Here is an 11,326-nt window from a genome sequence, read left to right as displayed (position 1 = left end):
GGAATTAAAGCAAACGTTGTTACCATCCGCAAGTTAGATGGTGTGCTTCATGGTGGTAGCTCCAACCCAAATATGATGCATCTAAGTATGTTGGTCAGCAGATGTGATCGTTACAAATGAACGCTTAATAATGCACATAATAGATGAAAATATCTGACTGATTTAAAAGCTACATTGCCCTGATGACAGTCAGCTTGCAGACCACCATTTGAGAACCACTGTTCTAGAAAGGACCCGAGTGATTCACGAAAAAGGTACTCCAGATACCCACACAGACCCAAGAGAGAGACGCAATACTCACGTCGTAAAAGCTGTACCATGTAGCGGGAGGAAAGTAGGCGGCGATCTCTGTGACATTGGGCTCCATCGCCGGACTGATCAAGAGGGCGTCACCCCACATAAACTGCTGGTCTATCGTTCTGGCATTGGAATCGGCCGGGAACCTGAAACGAAACGTTGGGGCCTGTCACAGAGCTTCATTCGGACCTTACAATTTATATTAATGGCCAGGGAGCACCCAACACCTCACCTCATCTGTTGAAGATAATCCCAGCCATATGGAGTCTGTATTAGAGAATGAGCATACAGCGCGCCATGAAAAAGGATTTGCCCCGGCATTACTCATTTTTCACCGGGAATGTTATCAGATATTCAAGTAAAAACTAATATTTGATTAAAGGAAGCCTGGACAGTGGAACCTCGGTTTGCGAGCATAATTTGTTCCGGAAACGTGCTCGCAATCCAAAGCACTCGTATATCAAAGCAAATTTCCCCATAAGAAGTAATGGAAACTTAGATGATTCGTTCCACAACCCAAAACTATTCATATAAAAATGATTAATACAAAATATAAAGTAAAAATACATAAACAAATGAACCTGCACTTTACCTTTGAAAAGAATCATGGCTGGTGTGAGTGAGTTTCCAAACTCTTGTGGGATTCCACCCAACGGGACGACACGTGGAAGAGTGTCCCAAAGCAATCGCAGGCTCCCAGCGCTGTAGCAGTTCGCCATAAAAGCGAATCCAAAAAGATCGTGGACATGCTACAAGCGCCTGCCGTTGGTGGGTGATACAGTGAAGAAGGGACGTTATAAATGCAGGGCAAAGTATTACTTGGCCACTAACCTGGGCATGGCCCTGCCTGACTGCTGTGTCTGTGTATAGGAGAGTGGCAGATCACGCTACAATAAATAACCGTGCTGTTCCTGCTTCAGGTGAATAAAGAAGGTGTCGCTAAAGTACTGAGACTCAGCTTCGTGTTTTAGGTTGCAAGAAGGGGACTCGCACGTCACAACACACACACACACACGTGGTCACAATGCTGTAATAAACAGTATATGCTCGTACGGATGTTGATTATATGAGTAAGGCACGCCAACTGACGATTACCCACAATCCCGCAGCGAGAGAGAGAGAGAAGAACCATCAGCTCAGTTATCATAACGTGACGCTCGGCAGACAAAGCGTATGCGGACTACTCGCATTGCAAGGCCTCGCTCATTTATCAAGTCAAAATTTATTAAAAATTTCAGCTCGTCTTGCAAAACACTTGAAAACCAAGTTACTCGCAATCCGAGGTTCCACTGTATTTCAAAATTTCTATTGTTATCCTAACAATATTAAAAGAAGAAAGTTAATTACCCCTCCGGACTTCCAGCAATAACCATCGTCATCTTCGTTGCACAACATGGTCCTATGAACTGTTGGGGTCAATGGTGAGAGGCTTCTTTCTTCTCGTGAGCCCAGTGGACTGCACTTTGGATATCCATCATAGACCATTTGTGGAGATCAGCCAACCATCTTCTTTTCTGTCTTCCTCTTTTCCATGTTCCTTCAGCTCTTCCAAACATTGCCCTCTTCATCAGTCTGTCATCCCTCATCGTACACACACGTCCAGGCACTGCCAGTTTCCTCACTTTGGCCTCTACTGCTACTCTCACGTTCAATGATAACCATCAATGAGGGGTTCATTCGTTTTTGGAGAGCAGGGTGGTTTAGAATTTGACCTGGTCATTTTATTGTGTATTTCTTTGAGGGCTAAATAATTTTTCCAAAAAAGAAAAGCACACAAAGCAATTGTCTCACGCATAAATCAACAGAAAACATTTGTTGCTGCCTGTTTGCCATTTCTGGCGGCTCAACGTGCAACAGGACTGCATGGCGGGCGGGCGGGCTGTCTCTGCAAAGCGGTGACAGTCGCAGTGCAACACAATCTGGTTTGTACCTCTTTGTCATTGTAAGTGACGGTCCTCCCAGGCGAACGCTACTGTAGGCACATTAACTACACAAACATGTTAAACGCCACAATCGGCCTGGGAGCAACCAGGTGATGCCAGTACCTCACTTTCGTTTTCGATCTCCATCTCCAGATCACTTAAATCAAAATCAGAGTCAGATTCAGCGATAATATGCAAAATGTCATCCATGGAATATCTTGCTTTGCGTATCTGCTCGAGTCTCTTGCCAGATGTTGATGCCATTTTAGATGTTGTTTGCTCTTCTCAACTCATGCGATTAGGAGACAACTAAAGGGCCTGAATAATAGTAATTCCACGCCTGACCGGGTGGCGGCAGAGTGCAGTGGTTCTCTCAATTCCTTACAGACCATTCTTGGAAAATCCCACCCGGTCCTGAGACAGCCAATGATGTCACTTCCGGTTCCGGCCCTGATGACCTCACTTCCTATCCTTGCATTTAAAGGCCGCCATTTTAAGGCAGCACATCGGCTCTGTTTTGGACTCAGTCGCATGAACACGTCTGTTCTGTTTAATCAATTTTGCAGCCAGGAAGTACACTCACCTAAAGGATTATTAGGAACACCTGTTCAATTTCTCATTAATGCAATTATCTAATCAACCAATCACATGGCAGTTGCTTCAATGCATTTAGGGGTGTGGTCCTGGTCAAGACAATCTCCTGAACTCCAAACTGAATGTCAGAATGGCAAAGAAAGGTGATTTAAGCAATTTTGTTGTTGGTGCCAGACGGGCCGGTCTGAGTATTTCACAATCTGCTCAGTTACTGGGATTTTCACGCACAACCATTTCTAGGGTTTACAAAGAATGGTGTGAAAAGGAAAAAACATCCAGTGTGCGGCAGTCCTTGTTGATGCTAGAGGTCAGAGGAGAATGGGCCGACTGATTCAAGCTGATAGAAGAGCAACTTTGACTGAAATAACCACTCGTTACAACCGAGGTATGCAGCAAAGCATTTGTGAAGCCACAACACGCACAACCTTGAGGCGGATGGGCTACAACAGCAGAAGACCCCACCGGGTACCACTCATCTCCACTACAAATAGGAAAAGAGGCTACAATTTGCACAAGCTCACCAAAATTGGACAGTTGAAGACTGGAAAAATGTTGCCTGGTCTGACGAGCCTCGATTTCTGTTGAGACATTCAAATGGTAGAGTCAGAATTTGGCGTAAACAGAATGAGAACATGGATCCATCATGCCTTGTTACCAATGTGCAGGCTGGTGGTGGTGGTGTAATGGTGTGGGGGATGTTTTCTTGGCACACTTTAGGCCCCTTAGTGCCAGTTGGGCATCATTTAAATGCCACGGGCTACCTGAGCATTGTTTCTGACCATGTCCATCCCTTCATGACCACCATGTACCCATCCTCTGATGGCTACTTCCAGCAGGATAATGCACCATGTCACAAAGCTCGAATCATTTCAAATTGGTTTCTTGAACATGACAATGAGTTCACTGTATTAAAATGGCCCCCACAGTCACCAGATCTCAACCCAATAGAGCATCTTTGGGATGTGGTGGAACGGGAGCTTCGTGCCCTGGATGTGCATCCCACAAATCTCCATCAAGTGCAAGATGCTATCCTATCAATATGGGCCAACATTTCTAAAGAATGCTTTCAGCACCTTGTTGAATCAATGCCAAGTAGAATTAAGGCAGTTCTGAAGGCGAAAGGGGGTCAAACACCGTATTAGTATGGTGGTCCTAATAATCCTTTAGGTGAGTGTATTATACGGGTGGCTGCCCCAAACCTTTTCAATAACTCTTTGTCGTTCTTGTGACAACACGCAGGGCATCGAGGTCAAATCAACGAAGCTAACTTTCCTTCTAGCAAAGAGAGTTGAACTAAAGCGTAACGGCGAGTTTACAGCTGATTACCGTCCTCTGTCCCCGAATTTCGACAAAAGTTGACATCCGCCCTGAAAGAGTTGAAAAACTGTTCTGATGCAAGTCTTGTGTGTTTCACATCACTGACTTGCGGATTAACTCTTTCAGGGATGATGTCGACTTTTGTCAAAAGGAGGAGTAGATGATGGTAATCAACTGTGACAAAACCAAATGTTACGTTTTAGTTGGACTCTCGTTGCTAGAAGGAAAGTTAGCTTCGTTGATTTGACCTCGATGCCCTGCGCTCTCGTGAGTAGAAAGGCGCACACAATGGCAAAAATGGCACTGACATCTGGCATGAGCTCAAAGCGTAAAGCAAAATACTTCCGTGGATGATGCTTTGCCTATTATCTCTGAACTGGACTATGACTTGTCGGACTCAGTTTTTGATACAAGTGATCGAAAACGAGTGTGAGGTTCCAGCTTCAGCTGATCGGTCCCAAGCTAATCATGGTACTGACAGCGTTCACCAGGGAGGACTGCCACTTAACAATGATAAGATGTAGAAACCAGATTATAATGCACTGCGACCGTGACCGCTGCTGCTGTCCCAGCCATGTGAAGACAGCCTGGCAGCAAGCCTGTCACACATTCTTGGCACACTGGCAGCCTCAGCATGCAGCAACAGATGTTTTATGTTGATTTCTGAATGACACCGTTGTTTTTTGGAAAATATATTCAGCCCTCAAAGAGTTAACACAGTCGTGTCTCAGTCTCGGCTCATGAATGGATGACCTCGGGTTACCCAGAAAAATCTTTTGAGACACAACAAGATTTGGCCCCTGTGACAAGTCATTGGGGTCCTCATGCAGTAGAGTCCCCCAAAACATGGCAGCTACATCGCCATGCTCGACTGTTAGGATGGGGACCATACCATGGAGTAAAGAGTCATGCGCCGATTTACGGTCGACTGAGCTAGGGCGGTTCGTATTGTCTCGTGACATTATTTTTAAACGTTCAAGAACATGTGGACTAATCATAGCCATTTTCAAAAAATGAAACTTGATGCTCTTCATTTCCCATTGTTTAAATTTTTATCCCAATGCTGACACTTAAGTTCACCCAACAAAAGTGTCCACAACAAACCCAAGACGCCGGACAACAAAGCATGGTGCCCGTCGGATTTTCTTACTCGAAGAAGAGCGGTCGAGCCACCGTCTCGCCTCGGACGTGGGCCTGGTGGAACAAGGTGTACAGGCACGGCAGCAGAGAGTAGCGGAGTACAAGTGCATTTCTCATGGCTTCTTGAGACTTCTTGCTGAAAACATACGGCTCTTGTGGCTGTGGGAGGGAAAGAAGAAAATGAAATCAGAAATGGCAGGAATTGTACGTTCAAACCGAAGCTCACTCACACGTGACGAAGATCTGGCCCTTGTACACAAGTGTGAACGGCAAAAAGAAAACGCTTGGAAACAAAACGTTTCAGCTCGGATTGAGACCCTCTTTGTATGCAGTGCTGAATTCGATAACAACTCGTGTGACTTGAATGTGACCCGAGTATGAACGCTTGATTCGGAATTGTCTGGAAATTTACACTTGCTGCTTCTTCTCCTAATTCGGCTGCTCCCATTAGGGGTCACCACAGCAGATCATCTTCTTCCATCTCTTCCTGTCCTCATCATCTTGCTCTGTTATCCCCATCACCTTCCTCACTAAGCCTTCTCTGAGGCTTTCCTCTTGTCTGGCATCTTCATTCTTAGCACCCTTTTTCCCCCAATATAAAGGAAATTTACACTTGGGCATCTGGCATATCTCTGTATTGAAAAGACAGACTGGAGTATGGAGTCAGAGTGGCAATTTAAAGAAAGTGAACTGGCAGACTTAAACATTTTGGTGCCATCCAATACCACCCAAGTGCTGTGTGATTGTGCACATTTTCTCGAGACGGCCTTGTGAACAGATGTCGACACAAGTAATCAAATGTCTCCTTCAACATTCAACACAACTGTCAACCCACGGATGGGTATCGAACCCCTCCAACATCTCTTCCCCACCAGTCCTAGCTCCCCTCGCACTGTCTATACCAGGGGGTCTCCAACCTTTTTCCCCCCCGAGAGCTACTTTTACAAAATGAAAATGGCCGAGAGCTACTCATGTTTTCTAACGTTTATTCTCATAGTTTACTTATCTCAACCCAAACAAACTGAATAAGCTCGTTTTGCCTGAACATTTACAAAATGTTGGTGTCCACGACTCACATTTTGCATTAAAACATCACAAAAAATATTGAGTTCACCTGCAAGTGCATTTTGTACGTCTGTATGCATTTTCGAGTGTATCTCGCACTATTGAATTAAAACATGAATGCTGTCAAAACGAAAAACACGTAATTCCAAATGCACAGTGTGGCAGGAGGCTGGGGACACCTGGAAGGACCGGGAGGTGGTCTGTATGTTCCGCGGGCCACGAGGGTGATGAGGAGACCACAGGGATGGAGCAAGGAGGCTCAAACCCACTGGGGCCCATGGCCACTTCCAGGGGGTGCCCCGAGCGTCGTGGAGCCCGGGTGATTGACACTTCCGCCACACCTGGGAAGGTGGAGGAAGGTCCGTCCAGGGACACCCGGAGTGTTTCCGGGTGCTAGTGCGGCGGGAGCACTTGGAGCACATCCGGGTGAATATAAAAGGGGCCGCCTTCCTACAGTTGGGGAGCTGGAGTCGGGAGCTGGAGCAGGACGAAGCTCCAGTGACGAGAGGAAGAAAGGTGGCCCACGGACAGTGAAAGGCCCGAGGAAGGGTGTTGTGGTGCTCGAGCACTGTGTGGGTGCGGGGGACTGGTGTTTGGGGACATCAGTTTAATAAAAGCGTGTGTTTTTCTAAACTGTTGGTGTCCATTTGGTTGTGTCCGGGCTGAACATCTCACAACAGATATGACGTTGTGGCGGACGGCCGGGACGCCCCTTCACTGTATATTCAGGGGGAGCAGCCCTGGACGGTGCAATACCTCCTCCTGGACACTAGACGGCCGCCCGCCTGGGTTGGAGTGGTACCTAGGTTTCCCGCAGGGCTCCATGGGAATTCCTGCAGGTGCCACCAGAGGGTGCTGCAATTAGGACTCCTGAGCCCATCTGGGCAGCATATTCGGCACACCCGGAAGTGCAGCCACATGGCGGCAATCAAGCACCTGGAGCACTTCTGGGTGCCCAATAAAAGGAGCCAGCAACCACCACTCAGCGGCCAGAGTCGGGTGGAGGAGGACGAGGTTGCCAGGGAGGAGTGGTGGTGCAGGAGAAGAAAGTGTGTGGTGTGTTGGTGTTTAGGAACTGTGTTGTGGCTGGGGACACGGGGAAGACGTGCCCTCCAGCTGAAGAAAAATAAAAGTCTTTTTATTTTATACGTGCCTCCGTGTCCATCTGTGTCGGGTCATTGTTCCAGCGTATTCATTTGTCATTTTGTTCCATGTCACTGTTTCACTTTATTCACAGGTCCAGTTGCGTGTGTGATGTGTTTTTTAGTTAGTCAGATGACTGGCACTGCATGGAGTCAACAAGAGAGGCAGGTGTCTGGTGGAGTGGAGCCCCCTTAGGTTCACTCTTATGGAGTCATTGAAATGTTTGTCTGTCAGTCTTGCACTGAACTTTGATTTCATGACATTCATGTCAGACTCACAGAGGTGTGGAGACCCAAACAAAGCAGACATTTTTGGTGCTTTTCCACTGCATAGTACGGCACGACACGGTTCAGTTCAGCCCACTTTTGGGGGGTTTTCCACTGGGAACAGTACCTGGTACCTGGTCCTTTTTTTAGTACCACCTCAGCCGAGGTTCCAAACACGCCACACCGTTACCAAAACGTGACGTGTAAACTCTGCTGGTCACTGACTGGCCGGAGAAAATCGTCATTACTGCGTCACTGAACTTGCGACACGAGACACAACAGACCCGCTAGATTTTTAGCACAGCCAGCGAAGGTTCGGACGCACCATTTTGTTTTAACCAAAATGGCTTTTTGTGGTCTATTGAGGAAGTACAGGCGTTCCTCTCGTTGGTAGCCGAGTGGATCCAGCGAGAGCTGGATGGGGCGGCGGAATGAAAAGTTTTCAGGAGGTCGCTAAGCTCTTGAGCACCACGGCTACCATCGGACTTACAAACAGTGTAGGGACAAGTTAAAAAAAATGAAGAGCGACTACAGGAGTATAAAGGACCACAACAGCCGGAGTGGTTCAAACAGGCGCTTTTGAAATAAACTCCTTCGTCTTGCTGTTACAAACATCCACATGCCGAGAATGAAGAACACCATTCCGTCGATATGCTCCATTGTTGTGTGTTTGTTTGTGGCGTTTACGATGATGTCCGCGCAGTAGAGGCGCAACTATAACAACACGTGAATAATCCGCCCACTCTAAGCGGTACTAAACTGCAGTCGAAAGCAAAACCGAGCCGAACTGAGCCGAACCAAGGTGAGCTGTACTGAACCGTGCTGTGCTGTACTATGCAGTGGAAAAGCACCATTTCAGAGCTGCTTGGTGAAGATTCTTCTTGTTATCTGGCTCTACTAAGCTCCAGAAATACTGAGATAACTTTAACTGCACATTGTTTTGAAGGTTTACTAATATATCTCTCTATTATCAAAAAAAATCTTGCAACGAGACGTGATCTTCTGAAGAGAGACAGAGAGACACTTCGGAGAGGCAGAGACACTTTCACTTCCCGCGACACGGTCAAGTCACGTCATACTGACATCCATTGCGAGCATGTTCCCGTGAGACGGTGACCTAGGCAAGGAAAGTAATAATCAGCCCGGAACAAGTGGAACTGAAAACCTTGCAGGTCCAAACGGGGTCAGAAATAAAAAGACAAAGAGTAAAAGACACAGTACAACTTCATTAAGACGTTCAAAAACGTTGGCGACATACACATGCAGAGCAGCTTACAGATTACGAAAGCTGTGGAATTTCGAAAGGCTCACAAAAAAACCTTGGTGCGATACACACGCAGAGCAAGGTCAAAAATATGACAGTACTAAAATTCAAAAGTGTCAAACAAAAAATGAGAGTACAGATTGCATTCACGCAAACAAACGGAAATTACTACTCGGTGAAATAACGGAACAGCAAAAAGAGGTCGAATATATGGACATAGGTGATATGTTGGAAGTATGTCGATATTGTAAGGCTTTAAAGTTTAAGTCGGAGACTTGTAGATCGTCTAATTCGTGTTGCCATCAGGGAAAAGTAGTGTTTCTTCCCAATGAAGAGGCGTATCTGCAAGTATTCAAAGATTTCTTGTTTGGTGAAAGTGAAATCCACAAACACTACAGGCAAAATATGCGCGTCTACAATAATCTTTTTCGCGTTCGCATCATTCAATGCACAAAATGTTGATTTACACGATAATGGACCATACGCTATGAGAATCTGTGGTCCCGCAATAATTACAGCTACGACAAGTTTAATTGAGAAAAAAAACACAATTTGGTCAGGTTTATATTTATGATCACAGAGAAGCGATGCAACATAGAATCAAAAGAGTTAAACGATTCGACATAATAGAGATTATACAGACAATAACGGATACAAATCCATACATCCGAAAGTATTGCACTTTACAAGAAATTTATCAGCAAAACACGAACAAAGAAATTTTCTTTGATTTCTGTATGAATCCGAAAGATCACAGTAGCATTACTGTCTGTCTGTCTGCTTTTCACGCGAGAACTACTTAACGGATTTAGATCGTTTTTTTCTATAATTTGCTTGAACTTTCCGGTTGATTTTGCGACTTCTCTCATTTCGCTATGATTATAGATAACTTGCGGTACCGATTTATTTGCGCGAATCCGAGAAAAAGGCAGCGGGCCAAGGGGAAGGGTCTTCCTCACTCACTCGCCTTAACTCCGCTTAGCTAGCGAACCAGAGGACAATTGAATTCAACTTTGTTTGATATTTACAATAAAACGTTACTTAGGTCTTGATGAGTTTGACTCCGGATATTCTCTTAAGTGTATGCCACACTGCAATTCAGATTGTAGATTGTGATTTTTGTGTTAAAAGGATCGTGGTACGATTTTTTGGAAAGATTGCTCAAACCTAACTTGACTAATCAAGTTTTCAGATTTATGTAGAATTCATTAACCCTTTGGCAAGCTACTTGGAAATGGGTGGCAAGCTACCGGTAGTTAGCGAGCGACGTCTTGGAGACCCCTGGTCTACAGCTTTCCACATGCAGATACTGCAGTGATAACTTCGCTCAAAGCAGCGGCTACAATTTTTCATTTTCTACTTCTCCTCCTTGCCATCATGAGCAGATGTATTTGCAGATGTCCTACACGAAATGGTATGTGAAGTAGTGGGGTGGCCGGCTTGCTGTTGGTGTTTAAACCAGTCTAAAATATCATCTGTCTGACAAATTCGTTTTTATGAAATTTGCATGTGTAGGACACGTTCCGGTTAAAGATCTCAATATATTCATATTGGACTTGGTTTGCCTTCAAAATTAATTTGAAAACAAACAGAAAAATCCGATAGGATCCAAAAATTGGAATGTAATTACTTTGGGCAGAGTGTGAACGTAGCCTTAGTTACCAATGAGGCTCCTCAGATATGAAGCTGGACCTGGATCAGCAGGTTTGGATTAAAGTAACAGAAAAATGGCCTGTCCACTGTAGAACAAACTTATAGACCTAAAGGTAGGTAGAGTCTGAAACTTGCAACACTGCCTTACCGTGTTAGGCCTGTCATTGTGGTTTCTCATGAAGGGGTAGAAGGCACCTAATTGCATCCAACGCACACAGAGCTCTTCCGAGGTGTTACCCAAAAACCCACATATATCTGCGCCAACAAGGGGAACCCCAAACATGTTAAAGAGTAGAATTGCTGTAGGAAAGAAAAAAGATTAGGGTTAGGGTAATTTGAACTGAATTAAGTAAACGTCTCAAAATCAAGTTAGAGCATAAGAAAAACAAATTTAATTAAGTTCCCCATTTTAATTTACAGAGTCATCAGATGACATTTGCTTACGAATTTCAGGAGATCAACGCTGAAAATGTTTCGAGCTTAAGCAAGGGAAGGACCTTTTTGAGGGCAATGCAGGTTAGTATGTGGTGTGTCCTCTCAGAACTTTGTCAATATTTGGGTTTTTAGAGATTAGAGTTGCGTGGTACACCAGCGCTAGAAAAGTACAAAAAAACCCCAAATTTTAAAATACGACTACGGTTAGCAGCATTTCGTGATTTTCTTTA

At 45.2% G+C, this 11,326-nt stretch overlaps 1 protein-coding gene across 1 annotated transcript in view; it reads right to left on the bottom strand.

The window, feature by feature from the left end:
• Positions 1-208: 208 nt before the first annotated feature.
• gaa (alpha glucosidase) overlaps positions 209-11,326 on the bottom strand; it is a 40,982-nt gene continuing 29,864 nt past the window's right edge. Inside the window, exons 14-16 of the mRNA XM_039739826.1 lie at positions 10,810-10,961; positions 5,281-5,429; positions 209-443 (exon numbers count right to left, since the gene is read on the bottom strand). Of these exons, the coding sequence (XP_039595760.1) occupies positions 224-443; positions 5,281-5,429; positions 10,810-10,961 (521 nt within the window). The 3' untranslated portion in view covers positions 209-223. The remainder of the gene's footprint in view (positions 444-5,280; positions 5,430-10,809; positions 10,962-11,326) is intronic.

This window comes from Polypterus senegalus, chromosome 17 (assembly GCF_016835505.1).
Source record: "Polypterus senegalus isolate Bchr_013 chromosome 17, ASM1683550v1, whole genome shotgun sequence".
NCBI lineage: Eukaryota > Metazoa > Chordata > Cladistia > Polypteriformes > Polypteridae > Polypterus > Polypterus senegalus.
This window is presented reverse-complemented; position numbering and strand designations above follow the sequence as displayed.